The sequence below is a fragment of the Microtus pennsylvanicus genome, chromosome 11 (assembly GCF_037038515.1).
Source record: "Microtus pennsylvanicus isolate mMicPen1 chromosome 11, mMicPen1.hap1, whole genome shotgun sequence".
Lineage (NCBI taxonomy): Eukaryota > Metazoa > Chordata > Mammalia > Rodentia > Cricetidae > Microtus > Microtus pennsylvanicus.
Genome location: NC_134589.1, coordinates 7,609,010 through 7,623,703, shown reverse-complemented (window position 1 = coordinate 7,623,703; position 14,694 = coordinate 7,609,010). Strand labels below are relative to the sequence as shown.

At 50.0% G+C, this 14,694-nt stretch overlaps 3 protein-coding genes across 9 annotated transcripts in view; 2 read left to right on the top strand and 1 right to left on the bottom strand.

Annotated features, from left to right (window-relative positions):
• Vcf1 (VCP nuclear cofactor family member 1) overlaps window positions 1–4,064 on the top strand; it is a 22,641-nt gene extending 18,577 nt beyond the window's left edge. The window contains exon 3 of the mRNA XM_075990007.1: window positions 1,974–4,064. Within this exon, the coding sequence (XP_075846122.1) occupies window positions 1,974–2,210 (237 nt within the window). The 3' untranslated portion in view covers window positions 2,211–4,064. The remainder of the gene's footprint in view (window positions 1–1,973) is intronic.
• Cog1 (component of oligomeric golgi complex 1) lies at window positions 3,096–14,694 on the bottom strand. Of its 4 annotated transcripts, none has more exons than XM_075989994.1 (15): window positions 14,323–14,694; window positions 12,050–12,291; window positions 11,715–11,896; window positions 11,414–11,584; window positions 10,428–10,584; window positions 9,266–9,476; window positions 7,666–8,454; window positions 7,114–7,260; window positions 6,731–6,892; window positions 5,815–5,942; window positions 4,910–5,018; window positions 4,315–4,424; window positions 4,165–4,243; window positions 3,727–3,761; window positions 3,096–3,284 (listed from the first exon to the last, which is right to left on the bottom strand). In XM_075989994.1, exons 1-14 carry the CDS (start codon window positions 14,635–14,637, stop codon window positions 3,747–3,749), a joined length of 2,817 nt encoding a protein of 938 aa, XP_075846109.1. In that variant the 5' UTR covers window positions 14,638–14,694; the 3' UTR covers window positions 3,096–3,284; window positions 3,727–3,746. The 4 variants fall into 4 exon arrangements, with proteins under 4 accessions (XP_075846109.1, XP_075846106.1, XP_075846107.1 ...); XM_075989993.1 differs by having other exon boundaries at window positions 3,213–3,287; XM_075989991.1 differs by lacking the exon at window positions 3,727–3,761 and having other exon boundaries at window positions 3,096–3,287.
• Slc39a11 (solute carrier family 39 member 11) overlaps window positions 13,834–14,694 on the top strand; it is a 441,076-nt gene continuing 440,215 nt past the window's right edge. The window contains exon 1 of one of the 4 annotated variants that reach the window (XM_075989998.1): window positions 13,834–14,256. In XM_075989998.1, the coding sequence (XP_075846113.1) occupies window positions 14,007–14,256 (250 nt within the window). In that variant the 5' untranslated portion in view covers window positions 13,834–14,006. The remainder of the gene's footprint in view (window positions 14,257–14,694) is intronic. The other 3 variants (XM_075989999.1, XM_075990001.1, XM_075990000.1) reach the window with 3 other exon arrangements.

Below are 14,694 nucleotides of genomic sequence, written 5' to 3'. Positions count from 1 at the left end.
TCTTTTTTTTTTTCACATGGGAGTTTTATTGGAAGAGGCGAGAGAAGGGGCAGAAAAGGGGACAGAGAAAAAGAAGAGAAGGAGGCAGAGATGGGTCCCTGGGGACAAGAGTGGCCAGAGAGAGACAGAGACAGAGAGAGCGCTGGGAGGTGGGCAAGGCCCACCTTTTAAAAGGAAACATAGCGAGTGTGCACAGGGAGTGCTCTTAGTCCTCCCATTCTTTTAAAATTTGTTTTATGTATTTTATGCATATGAGTGCTCTATTTGTATGTATGCCTGCATGACAGAAGAGAGCATCAGACAAAAGAAGCCATTAGATCCCATTATAGATGGTTGTGAGCTGTCATGTGGTTGCTGGGAATTGAACTCAAGTCCTGAGGAAGAGCAGCCAGTACTCCTAACCATTGAGCCATTTCTCCAGCCCCATAATTCTCCCATTCTAACGGAGTAACTACTTTGGCCTGTTTTCTTTCTAGTCTTTTCTTTTATGTATAGACTTTACGTAGCTGTAAACATATTTCAAAGCAAATATCTTTGTTAAGGGAACGTACATTAGATATATATAGCAAAGAGCCAAATTTCAAACCAGATTCTAAACCAGCTCAATTTGTACCCCTTCCTTAGGTTTTTATTCCTTCCCAGATAAAAGAGGGTAGTTTTAATTCTAGTGTTGAAAGGCAGACATTTTTCAAGTGACTTGCTCTGATAAAGCCTCTGATTAGCTTCTTTAAGATAAGTAAATGTGGGCTGGAGAGATGGCTTAGGGATTAAGAGTGCTGCCTGCCCTTCCAGAGGTCCTGAGTTCAACTCCAGCAACCACATGGTGGCTCACAACCGTCTATAATGAGATCTGATGCCCTCTTCTGGCATGCAGAACATTGTATATGTGATAAATTAATCTTTTTTTAAAAAAAGATAAATAAATGTTAGGTCATGCTGTGAGAGGGCACAGGGGCACATACTCAGGCACACATTGTGTGTTGGCACCAAGGTGGACAGGCTAATTTTTAAGTGTGTTTTGTATTCTACTTAAGTAGTTACAGGACATTGTTTTGTGTGCAAGTTGTCAGTTACCTGTGTCAGTGGTTCATTTTGTGGACAGGGCATGCCTTTTCTATCCCTGTACCAGTAAGTAGCTGATACTTTCCTTGAAGCTGAGAACTAAACACCTTTGTTTATGGAAGTGGTGGATTGAATGAGAGGTTAAAACAGAGAAGTGAAAAAATAAGATGTAGGTGAAGGGCGTGCAGTCAAGGTCCATGTATTAGACCCAGCACTTCCTACCTGACAGGGTGGTTGTGTGTGAGAAGCCCAGTGTTGTGAGTACATGAAATAGCAGTTTCTTTGTTCAGTATATACTTTTGGGGGGATTTTTCCTCCTCCTGTGTCACCCGAGGAGCCCTCTTCCCACTTTCATGTCTTGTATGTTGTATCACACTGTCCATCCCACATCCTTAAAATCTTTTTTCTTCTCATGACCCCTCTCTAGTTGCACATAAAGTCTGGGAGAGCTTAATATCATGCTTTCATTTTTCTTGCCGTACAACCCAGAGGACCACTCCTGGGCATTCCACCATACAGCACTTGTGCATTTGTGTGTATTGCTCTTTTCATAGCAGCAAGATGGAGTCATCTTAGGTGTCCATCAGAAGATGAGTGACTGAAAGCGCTGAACACATACACAATGGATCTTTTGTTTTGTTTTTGGAGACGGTTTCTCTGTGTATCCCTAGATGTCCTGAAACTCACTCTGGAGACCATGCTGGCCTTGAACTCACAGAGATCCACCTGCCTCTGCCTCCTGAGTTCTGGGATTAAAGCCATTTGCCTTTAATTTAAAGAAAAATCACAGTGGAATTTTCCTGAGCCATTACAAAGAAGACTCTTAACAGGGTGTCTTATTTTAAGCCCAAGTAAAGTCATTTTTCAGGAAGACTGGCTGATATGACCCTGGCCTTTTCTTTTTCTTTCAGTCTTCGAGCAGCGACAGCGGTGGGAGCAGCAGCAACAGCAGCATCAACAGCCCAGACAGGGCCAGTGGGCCAGAGGGCAGCTTGAGCCACATCATCCCTGGATCCTGCCCCAGCACCCCCCAGCCGGTGCTGCCCGAGCAGTCTGCACTGTGCCAAGGCCCTTACTTCCTTATCAATCAGACCCTGAAGGAGGCCCATTTTCACAGCCTACAGCACCGAGGCCGGCCTCTGACATGATGCTCGAGCAGTTTCTTGCCTTCTGTGAAGGGACAGCACTGTGCATACTGAATATTTCAACTTAATGATTTGTTTTTAAAAGTTGCACACAGAAAAAAAATGCCTGTTGGCTTTCAGTCTATATTGAGTATTGGGTCAGCAGGCAGCTGTTTACGTGGGGTTTTGCTGCATTATTGCGATTTCAGAGGGGCTTGGGAGCAATTTTTTATAGGATTCTTTTGAGAGGGGGCATCAAGTCCATGTCATGGCAGTGTTTGAGGAAGTCTCTGACTGATTTCCACATCTGTCAGTTAGACATTTATTGTAAGAGCCTCTTAAAAATGTGGGATCTTCAGTTTTTTTTTAACTCAATAAACTAGTAAAGAATATCTAGTTTCCATGGGGAAAAAAAAATATAAGTTTTCTCTCCAAATATAGGAAGTTTGACTCAGTCTTGCACTGATGTTAACTGCCATACTACCTCTTAGTGTGTAGGTGTCCATGGAAAATCCTTCCTGGAAGGGAACAGCCGCCTGCCCTGAAGACCGGGAGGCCAAGCACTTTCCCTGCCTGGTTGTGTCTGTTCCACATTTGTATTCCCAGGGAGGATGTCACTTGCATACCTGTTTTCTTCTAGTCTTCACTGCAGATGCTACAGAGAACCCCGTAGTCTAAGAAATACCTAGTAATTATCTTATAAATCTGCGTATTAACAGCTTAACTGCTAACCCGTGCAGTGCCCATAGCCAAGGCAATGGTCAGTGCTGATGAAGCACAAGCTGCCTGTTAGATAAAGAGTGAGGATTTAATTCATGCTTGACAGCACCCCTGCCTGCTAGGGGGCCGCATTCCATCATCAGAACCGGGAAGATTGGGGCAGTGTAGAAACACAAGCAGAGGCACGTCTGGGAAAGCGATGCAGTAGTATTTAATTAGAGCCTGGGCCTTGTTTCCATGCTACTTTGTCATACTAGAGAGCCAGGCAAGCTTGAATAAGGAAGATGCAGGTGAGTCGTCTTCCTCGCTGGCGAGCTGTCTGAACAAGGAGCCAGGATGTGTCGGGTCACCTGCTCTGGAGAGTGCTGGGGGGCCAACCTGCTATTAGATGAAGAGGAAGTGCCTTAAGCCTCCTGCCAGCTCCCCCGCCACTGCACCCCACTCAGGCCACACAACACAGGCAGCAGCACTGAGGAGCAGGGATGGCTCTAGTAAGAAGGGTCCTAGGGAGTTGCTGGACCAGAGCAGGCCACGCCAGGAAGAGTGGACACGCACTGCTGCTCTGAAGGCCACAGCATGGAGGCCAGCTGTGTTGACATGGGAAATAGTGTTATGAAGCCCGGAGGTCAGAAAGTTGCTTTCTTTTAGGACTGCCTTCCAGATTTTAAAACCCTGTGTTTGTTGAGGACGCAAATCTTACTGGGTTTGCTGGCAGGGAATGTGGGAAAGGACTTTTCTGGAATTCTATCTAACAAACAGTCAAACAGTGCTCTAAGAAAAGCTGTCAAGCACACATGTACACAACACAATCCAGAAATACCCAGGAGGGCTCCGGCAGGCTTAATGGATGGCATCCTACCAAAACAAAACATGTATTAATAAAACAATGATCAAGAAAGCCCGCTTCCTGCTTCCCACCCAGCTAAAGGCACAGATGGGACCATCTGCAAGACAAGGGTCTGCTCCCATGCTCTGATGGCAGTGCTGGAGCCAGTCACCAGTCAACTCTCCCTACCCTCCAACATGCAAGAAACCACCTCTGTCCTGTGCTGTGTGTTCTTCACGGGCTCGAGCCAGTGGGCGTCCTTCTATGAACTCAAGCTAGAAAAACCTTGTATTCTTGTGCCGCCATTAAAAAGCAGCCTTAGTGCATTGCCATATGGTGCCTAATTGGTTATTTCTAAAAGAGCTGGTGGGGGTTTGGCTCCCGAGTGGAGGGAGGGGGTTGGAAGAACCAGGAGAGCCTCTTGGCACTAACCTGGGCTTGTGTTTCGACGCCTCTGCCGGTTGTTTTTGCCTTTCTCGTGCTTGTCATGCTCAGGGGAAGCAGCCCAAACCTCAAAGAAGAAAGACAATTTCACACGGTGAACAGCCAGCCGTGGCCCGCGGAGTCTCTCGAGCTACTCACCTGATCTGACTGGAGGCCAGTGGCAGGATGTTGTGGGGTTCCTGGGAGTTGAATGTGCTGCTCCGGGAGGCAAACTGTTTCTCTGTACCAGTAACCAATCCAAATAGAACCTGCAGGTCAGAAAGGGAGGGGGCCCAGTGACTCACCCCAAGAGACAGTGGCTTTCCTGTCTAGCCATCGTTTGGGAGAGTACTTTTAAGTGCTAATTTTTCAGAATTATTCCTTAATCTGCCAAGGGTGAGACTCTCAAAGCCATGGAGTTCACTTCTAAAACATTTATTGTGTATGCGCACAGCCGTCCATGTCCACAAGCACACCTGAGGTCAGAAGACAACTTTCTGGAACCAGTTTTCTTCTCACATATAGGTCCAGGGACTGAACTTGGTGTTGGTGGCGCACACCTCTCACACTGAGCCCGGCACCCATGTATTTCTTTTTGTGAGGCTGCATAAATAAACTAACCCTTACCTCCAGCATTGCTATTGAAGATCTCACCCCTGTGCCCGAAGGACTGGGGCAGACTTGCTTAGTGATTTGAACCAGATGCACCCACTCTCCTCACTAGTCACACTAGCATGACTGTGACCCAACTTACAGAAGTCCGCTGTACCAGGCGATTAAGGTTGCTGTTGAGATGTGGTGTGAAAACATCCAGGTCAAAAGGGTCGATGAGGGCCTCTAGCCTGTCGGTCACTTTCTCAAGTCTGCGAAGAGTCAGAAACTTTATTCTCCACACACTTCAGGACAGAAAACGACCTGGCAGTAACCCCAGAGGTGGGCATTGTCCAGCCGAGTTGCAGTGTCCTTAGGACAATCAGCCAGACATGATGCCTAAGTTATGTGCCTTCTGCTTACCAAACAGGTTCTGCCTGCTTCACTTGGCTGTGAAATTTATTCAGCAAGTGTTACTTAACCTACCTGTTACGCAGTGACTCACTGTAAGAGAAACTAAACAATGTGCAGGATGTGGCAGGCTTTCTTTGGGAGTACTTCAGGAAAGGGGCCTCAGCTTAGGCTGTTGAACACCAGCATACAGACTATTGTAAGATTGTGCCCAACCACAGCTAAGTAGTACAGGACACACAATGGGAGATGTTTCCCTGTGGTGTGGCCTCAGGGCTGCCCAACTGCTCAGCTCATGGACACCACCACCAAGACAGGGTTTCTCTGCTTGTAACCCTGGCTGTCCTGGAACTTGCTCTGTAGACCATGCTGGCCTCAAACTCAGAACCGCCTGTCTCCGCCTTCAAGTGCTGGGATTAAAGATGTGTGCCACCACTGCCTGGCAGCTTTTAGATATTCTGCACAGTGCAAGACATAGTTTATTGCTGACCCAGACAAAGATCTAAATCCTGGACCTGAAGTGTGGTTTCAACTGAACGCTGCACTCTCCTGCCACTGTAAGTTGGGAAAACCCCTAGAGGAAACCTAAGTATACTGTCCATTAATTGCGTCAGGAAAAGGCTGCCTTGGAGGCGTCCAGAAGGAATAGTCAGTCACCTGGAGTCTGGCTTGCTCCGGCCACTCTTCACTTCCTCCCCCTTGCTGGTCAGAACGATGTTGAGGTAGCGCAGGTCATAGAGGAGCTGCAGGGCTCGATTCTGGGTCATTGGAAATGTCCCTTCTTTCTGCAAGTGAAGGCTGGCTGGTGAGGGGCTGATTGCTTACATGGGTCTCAGAGCAGCTGCAGGTTCTGCTTGTATTACAGCTTGGTACAGTTTCAGAAGGTGCCGCTGATACCCACAGGTTCAGTATAGAACCCTGGTCTTAAAATCTCAGAGACCCAGCCCTTAAAGTCAGGCTCTGGACTGAAGGTGGCTATCACAAAGGGGCAAGGCTTCTTGCCTGGAGATGTATGTGAGCTCTGAGGCTCAGAAGGGAAGACTTCTAAGTCAGGATGGCCCTGCCTTTAAATGTTCCCAATGAAATAGGACAAGTCAAGGGTCAAAGACACAGGTGTAGTGGCGGCCGAGAGGCTAGGGCCTCCTCCCATCCAAAAAAGAACCCCTGGTACCACAGGATCCTCCATCCTGCATCTTACTCAGCAGCCAGCATGGAAGGGATGGGTGTATCTCCTGTGTGTGGAAGCCACTCCCAGCTGGGCGGCCCATCTACTGCTGTCTGATCCTGCGTACATCAAGGGTTTAAAGGCTTGCCCAGAGCCTGCATGAGCAAATGGTGGCACTGGTGCCAGAGCTTAGCTGTTTTCACTGTGAAAGCTTTTATCATGCTGTTCACCAGTCCTGACTTCAGGGTGACAGTCAACCTGCAGAGCTGAATGCCTCTCCTAACACAATGAAGCATATTTATGGGACCGGGGCCAGGGGTGGGCAATGATGCCATTCTGTGCCCTTCATACAAACTGCCCAAATCCAAGAAAAAGGTCTGTTCGTTTGGGAAAACATTGGATATCTACCGTTATCTGTTGTTCCTCTGTGAGTTGCTCATAGGCAGCTGTGACTTGGGCCACACAGGTCTTCAGCATCTCCTGCAGGGTCACCTTGGGCAAGGCATGGCCTCCAACCCGATTAACTTCCTGGCACAAGCTAAACAGGAAGGACTGTACATACCAGGATGGCTGAAAGATAAGAACATGTTGCTAAGTGCACTCAGCAGGCCCCACGCAGTCCTCACTTAGGATACCTTGACCTCTCCAATCAAGCATCTGCCCACTGAGCGAGTGCTCAGCTGGTCCTCGGAAGGCACACATGGAAATGGCTTTCTCAAAGCACCCTGCTCCCTCAGAGCAGTTTGTCCCCTTCGGTGGCCCAAGCACCCGTGACGGTGGGACGAACTCACTTGCGTAGGGAGGCGTATCTTGGACGTGACACTGCTGCCAGACTCGGTCTCCTCTTGAATTTCTAGTTCATCCCAGTTGGTGGCAGTGGCCAGGATTGAGCCAGCATCACTTAAAAGCAATGACTGAGTGAAGCCACAGATCAGGAACTGGTGATAAAAAGAGAACAGACCATCAGTTCCTTGGGGCCCTTGCAGCTTCGGTTTAAAGTGGCCAGTGTGTGGGTGGCAAACAGCCAGCCCCATTCCCTTGGCAAGTCAACACCCAGGAGGATGCAGTTGCCAGCCACCTTAGTAATGCCTGGTGTCACCTGGATGGAGACCACAGGGGGCTGTGGTATTGACACACAAGCAGGAAGCAGGATTCCCTGTCCAGGTTGGTAAGAGGAAAACATGCCATAAAGTCTAGGGTGAGGAACAGAAGTTTACACAGGAGCTGCCTGGCGCAGGTTATGGCAGATATGAATAAGCATTAGCTATGAATAAGTCAGCAGGACTGAGAATGGCCAGACTGGAGTAAGGCCCCAAGAAGTCCCGTCACTCCCTGTCACTCACTTTCACAAGCGCTGAGCTCCAGACCCGGTAGGCCACGACACTCTGTTGGAGCAGGATTTCCTTCACTTCCTGCCACTGGGCCTGCATGGGGAGCACCTCCTGAGCTTTCTCCTTCCCCTGCTGTTTCAGAGCCCTGGCCTCTCTTGCAGGTTTTTCCGAGCCCCCACACTTTCCCACAATACACTGCTTCAGGTGAGGGCACAGTTCTCCCAGGGACTGGCAAAGTCTGGCCATGAAGAGGACTGCATGCAGTTTGCTGCCGTGAAGGATATCCTTCTGATTGCGTGTGACTTCTTCAATGGTCTGCAGCTCTGCCTGGATGCAGCCCACAATGTACTTGATGCAGGCCACAGACTGAGTCCGCAGCATGTCCTGCACAGTCCCGGCATCTGCATGTCTGTCAAAGGCAGAGTTCTTAGCCTGGTGCACGGGAGAGGGGTCCTTGGGCAGTGGTGTGTCACTGGAGGGAAGGTAGGCCAGGAGGTCGTCCAGTTTAACCTTCAGCTTAGAATCCAGGGCAGAACAGAAGCTCTGGACCCCAGGGCTGACCGCTTGGGCTTTCATGGAGAGGCCACTGTTGGCAAACTGAGGCCGGTTTGCCACGCTGACCCAGGCAGCATCAGAAGGCAGGTCGCTGGGACTCTCGGACCAGAGGAAGAGAGACATGTTCTGCTCAAAGTGGACATGCTTATTCGATGTGGAGTTGTTGCTCTCCAGTTCCTGCAAAGCTGAGACCAGAAGCTCTTTGGAGCTGCTGGAGATGGATTCAAAACCTTCTCTGGTCAGGGTCTAAAGAGGAGAGCAGAGTTTCAGTCATTACTTCATGGAACTTTCCAAACGAGCTGAAATGGCAATTTATGCCAGCATCTGGAACGTTCTTTACCACACTCAGAGTGAGTATTGGCGCCTGAGTGTGGAATGCCACGCAGGCTCAGGGGTTAACGGCTTGTTCTACCTTGGTGGCACTTTGGGAGGTTGTGGCTACTTTAGGAGTGGGTTTAATGAAAGCAAGGCCACCGGTGTCTCCTCAGGGTCTGTGTTGTTGTCCCTCCCGCCCCATCTGCTTCCTGTTTGCCACACGGTAAAAAGGTTCTGCTGCATGCTCTGGTCACGTGTTCTGCCTCATTACAGAGGCTCTAACATGCTCTGGTCACGTGTTCTGCCTCATTACAGAGGCTCTAACATGCTCTGGTCACGTGTTCTGCCTCATTACAGAGGCTCTAACATGCTCTGGTCACGTGTTCTGCCTCACTACAGAGGCTCTAACGTGCTCTGGTCACATGTTCTGCCTCACTATGGGTCCAAACCAGCCAAGTCACCATGTACTGAACTCTCAAAACTCTGAGCTAAAATACATGGTTCCCCAAGGTATTTCATGGCGATGAGAAAAAGGGCTAACGCTGTCAGCACTGTGTGGCAGAGGACAAACCATCATGGAGGGGCATCAGACAGGGACCTGCTAATTCTCTTAGCTTTTAGAAAATTTAGATGTGGTAAGAAACAGGGAAAGAAGGCATCTAGTACACGAGGGCATTTTCAACGTGGACAAAAGGGCACACTAGGCTTGGGCATCAGGCAGTCCAAGAGATGCTCACCGCACCTGTAACCGATCTAAGAAGAGCTGCTGCATCAGGTCCTCCCAGAACAGGAGCGGCTTCTCCAGAAGCCGCCGACACACCACCTCCCAGCTGTGGCTGGCAGACTCGTTGGTGAGCAAGTCCCATACGGCATCTCTGATCCCTGCGAGACCTTTCATGCTCTTCACGTACATAAGCAGGTTGGTGATCCCATTCTTAATGTCTTCACTGCACCTGCAACAAGACCACTTCCTTGGGCTCCACTAGATTCCTGACTTCTGCGTGTGTGTGTGTGTGTGTGTGTGTGTGTGTGGGTGTGTGTAAAGAGAGGGTTCACTATAAACTCCTGGCTGGCCTGGAACTTGCTGTTTCCTGCGCACTGGGATTGAAGGTGTGCACTAGCATACCTGGCCTTGATTTGTGGTTTTTATTTCATTAAGAAAATTCCTCAAACTTCATCTGAAGCCTCTGGCCTGGGTCCATCTGCACATTTCTAACTGGACTGACGCTGGGGCTCTGCAGCCCTTAGCACGCCACGTTTTATATAGAGCTCCATGGCATGGCGCAGAACCAGCACATTAAACAAAAGCTCAGAGTAGACATAACTCAAACATAAGGAGAAAAGCTTTTACTTACTGTTTCAGAAAGATAAATTATTTTAAAGATATTATTATTATTATAGACAGGATTTCTCTGTGTAGCCATGGCTGTTCTGAAACTCATTGTGTAGTTCAGGCTGGCCTCAAACTCAGGGATCTGCTTGCCTCTGCCTCCCAAGTGCTGGGATTAAAGGCGTGCACCATCACTGTCTGGCAGAGATTTTATTTTTAATTATGTGTACTTGTGTGCTTGTGTAGGTACCCCCAGAGGTCAGAGGCAGCAGATCCCTTTGGAGCTGGAGTTACAGAGATGGATGTGGGCTCTGGGAACTGGATCCACATCTTCTGGAAGAACAGCAAGCGCTCTAGACTGCTGAGCTATTTCTCTAACTCACGAAAAAATAGCTTTCTGATTCTCCCACACAGATAACTAAGAGGGTACAAGGGGAGCAGTGCACCCCGAGTGGGTGGCTGACATGTGGCACGTCACCCAGGTGACTGAGAGTCTCAGCGTATGCCTCCCAAGTGTGGCCACATCAGAGGCTGCATGCAGGTCAAGCCTCGGGGATGCTCTCTGACTGCTTACATGTCGATCCACTTCTGCAGCGTGTCCTTCAGGTACTCCTGGCTGATGGGATGAGCGAGCGTCCGTAGCTCTGGCTGGAACTCCATAATGGAGGCTGGCAGGTGTCTGAACCAGCTGCACAGCTGCATCTCCCCTTGCAGGACACCGATGCCCTTTCCTGAAGAAAAGCCAAGGGAGAAGAATCCAGGCTGTGCTCTGAACAGCATATTAAGAACTAAACAACCAGTAGGGAAATCCTAGTCCACTGCCCTTGTGGGGCAGTCTGGATAAAGGTTAGATAAAGGAAGAATAGGAAATGTCAGGCCTTCATTGTGTGTGGCAGCTTCCTAACACTCTGCCATTCTGCTGGTTGAGAAGAATAGTACAGCCAGGAGAGAAAGGAAGGCAAAAAATGGAAGAAATGAAAGAATGTTGTACAGTCGTGTGTGGGTGTGAGCATGCATGCACAGGTGGGATCTTGCTATGTCACTCAGACTGGTCTCCAACTCTGAGCCCTAGTGGTCTTTCTGCCTAAGATTTCTGAGTAGCTAGGGATACAGGCACATGGCAGGCACCGAGTATTTAGGGGCAGGGTTTCTCTGTGTAGCTCAGGCTGTCCTGGAACTCACTCTGTAGACCAGGCTGGCCTTGAACTCCTCCTGCCTCTGTGTCTCCTGTATGACAGCAAGTAATAGGCCTGCCACCTCCCGGTTTCAGCTTTTGGTTTAACCTCACTTCCCCAGGGAAGTCCTCTTTGGCCTTGAGAAGATCCCTCCAATGTTGCTAGGCAACCGGTACTTTGCATTTACAGCAATGACTATGCTTGGCATCAAGCAGCACCCTGCACCGCTGAAGATTCAGCATCTGCTTTTACAACTCAACTACGATGTTCGCGGAGTAGGAGACGAATCTTCTCAGTTCACTGATTTATCCCCCAGAACCTGGCATAGGAGCTGGGACATGGGGCAGATCAGCTGACGGAATGAGGAGAAAGGGTCTGAGCTCACCTGTGGGATGCTGGCTTGTGATTGTCTCCAGGGTGGAGAAGAGCAAGCCACAGGGCAGGGATGGGTCGGGCAGCACGCCTTCCGGTAGAGTGTAGAAAAGGGCATGGGCTTGGTTCAGAGTGGTAGCCAGCAGCTCCACCAAAGAGCAAATCTGGGTCTTGATGCTAGCACCTGGAAGAAGAAATCACCCTCGCTTAAACTTTCCCTTTACCGAGGCTGGACACGGGACACTGATGCCTCAGGTTGTCTCGACACATGCCACTCCATCTCGTTAGAGAATTTTAGAGGAAAGCACACCCACCGTGGTGAGGCTGGTTCAGGAGTTTCTGAATAGTCGCCTTTCTGGCCATCAGGAAGTCTGTGAGGGCTTGGCGGGGAGAACTCTCCTCCAGGAGCATTACAGAGCAGAGGGCCTCGGCCACAGCCTGCTCTGACACATTCTGGCATCTGAGCAGCATCTTGCTTTCATGCAAAATAGTTGACCTAGGAAGACTCACAAAGATCAACAAGGAATGGCTAACATTTGGGGTGAAGTATCTCACCCCAAACTAGGTGAGAAAGAAGAGGGACTCCGGGACACTATCGGGATTAAGTGAGGTCCAGACATCCTTAGAGAGACTGGGCACGCTCACTTACCGGAAGTGGCTGGCTGCTGCCACCTGCCGGATGAGAATGGGGAATCTCGAGAGGATGGGGCTGTATCTGGAGCTAGAGGAGTCCAGCTGGAGCAGGCTGTGCAGGTGGCAGCAGAGCAGGTAGAGCTGTGTGGCCTGGAGATGCTGAGAGGCTTCCATGGAGCTCCAGATCTTCTCGGGGATCTCGAACAGCAGCTTGATCTGGGCAGCCATGCTGTAGAATTTCTCGGATGGCGGCTGCGGCTGGAGGGCAGAAGGAGAGCGAACAAAAGCATGGCTCCCTTTATATGGGCTTGGGGAGAAGTCGTGGGATACTTTAAGGTTTGAAGCTTTTGCCAGATGTGGTGGTGCACACCTTTAATCTCAGCACTCAGGAGGCAGAGGCAGGTGGATTTCTGTGAGTTCAAAGCCAGCCTGGTCAACACAGAATGTTCTAGGACAGCCAGGGTTAAACAGAGAAAAACCTGTCTTTTTTTTTTTTTTAAATCAAGTTTCTTTAAGCTAGACTTAGTCATTCAGCCATGGGGTAGTGGGGTCTGACGCAGGCCAACATCTCCCCATCTAGTTATTGGTGGCAGGAACCCTTTATCCAAGTTCCTCCTTTGTCTGATGTCCAGCCTTCCTACTTTCTCTCCTCCCTCTTCGAGGGCACCAAAGATTTCTGTGCTCACTGCTCATCTGGCCCAGGCTTCAGGCCTCTCAGTCTGCCCTCTCACCTCACGATTCTGTCTTCGCAAGTGCCATGCGTGTGTGTGTGTGTGTGTGTGTGTGTGTGTGTTGGGGCAGGGCAGGTGGATTAACTTTGGCTCTTGTGCGCTCCTCCCTATCCGCCATGAGAGGCAAGCAGGTCTTCAGACATCAGATGCTAACAGTTTGATCTTGGACTTCCCAGGACCCAATGCCGTGGGAAAATTAATTTCTAGTCTTTATGAAACACACAGTGTCGAATATTTTGTTAACAGCCTAGCTGGCCGGAGACAATCTCCCAAACCTTAGTTGTCCTCACTGAGGAGGACCCACACCTAAAGCACTTCCTCTGGAACTATTATGTTAGATGGACACAATTTTGGTGATTAATCACTTTTATGCTAAAATATTTTCTACTGCTATTCTAAATTATTTAATTAAATAAATTGAACTTCTCATGGATTTATTTCCTTGGTTAGAATGTAAGCTGCAGGAAAAGGATTTGGGAGGCTTCTTTTTGTGATTTGAATGGGGAAGGAATTTGTGGGGCTGCCCTAGAAATACAACAGCCATAACTATGAAAATCAATACATTTTAAAAACTAGGTTTATATAGTTAAAGTTTTGGGGGGGGTTGTTTTATTTTTATTTTTTTGGTTTTTCGAGACAGGGTTTCTCTGTATAGCTTTGGAGCCTGTCCTGGAACTAGTTCTTGCAGACCGGGCTGGCCTCGAACTCACAGAGATCTGCGTGCCTCTGCCTCCCCGATGCTGGGATTAAAGGCGTGCATAAGTTAGCCAACGAAGTCTGGTCCTCTGAAGGGGGCTGTACTTAATGCATAGACTAGGGAGTGATAAGGGCCAAGGTGTTTCCAACCTTCTATGTCCATTTTCATTATACTCGCCCAGTTTTTTGGTTTGGATTTTTCTGAAACCCAAGTAGCACGAGAAAGCTAGCTCTGAATGAGAGTTAGATTGTGCTTTTGTTGTTTCTTTCTTCTGGTTCGGTAAGTTCTCCCAGGTTAAAAATATTTACTCTATATGCTCTCTGTTTATACCTAGGCCAATGGACATGCTTAGGATGCGCTTCCCACCCCACCATTCCGCATCAGGTCTTTAATGTTTCAGGGAACGGAAGACAGGATGCCCTGAATTTTCTAGACCAGCTTCGTTGCCTAAAATGAAATTGTTCGCCTATTACAAGGGGGAGGGCCTGACGGCTGAGGTTGCCCTCCCTCAATCCTCCAGGCTCGGGTACCGGGTGGGATGAGGAATGAATGACTTGATGGGAAGGTGTGAGCAAACTGGAAGAATCTGTTCCTTGACTGTCGAGAGACCCCTGGCGTTTTCAGTTAAAAGGGAAGGAGAGCACCGGGAACCCGAGGGACGCGAGGGAATCGTCCGGAAGTCCGGGAAGGCTCCTGGAGCAAAAGGCCGGTCGCCTTTTCGGGAGCGGATCTGCGTCCTGAGCAAGGCCAACAGAAGCCCGGACCGGCGCGAGGGGCGGGCTCCTCCAGCGGAAGGTGAGGGGTGGGGTCCGCCGGACGCCGAGGGCGGCGGGACGTGGCGGGTTCGGGTCCCGGACTGACCTGCGGGGCCCGCGGGAGCCGGGGTGCCGCGGAGCCGGCCTGGCGGAGGCGAGCGCAGTATTGATCGGTGGCCCGCACGGCGTCCACCAGGCCCTCGGCGCAGCGGCGCATCTGGCCGATGGTGTCGGCCGCCTCGATCAGGTCGCGGTAGCGCTCGCCCACCATCTGCCGCAGCTCCTCCTTCTTATGCTCGATCTCGGCTCGAACCTGGCGCTCCAGCCCGCGGATTTCCTCCGCTCCATGCGTCTCGAAGAGCGCGTTGGGATCGCGCAGATCCAGCCGCTTCAGAGCCGGGGAGGCGGTCGCGGCCGCCATGGTGCTGAGCCAGTGGCCACCCGGCCGCTTCCGCCTGCCGACACCGTCCCGCCCCCC

Coding starts and splice junctions, on each gene's coding strand:
- Cog1 (XM_075989991.1), bottom strand. CDS start 14,637: ATGGCGGCCGCGACCGCCTCCCCGGCTCTGAAGCGGCTGGATCTGCGC. Junction 10,585..11,413: donor CACAAGCCAGCATCCCACAG/GTGAGCTCAGAC, acceptor GCTTTTCTTCAG/GAAAGGGCATCGGTGTCCTG. Junction 4,244..4,314: donor CTGGCCTCCAGTCAGATCAG/GTGAGTAGCTCG, acceptor TTCTTCTTTGAG/GTTTGGGCTGCTTCCCCTGA.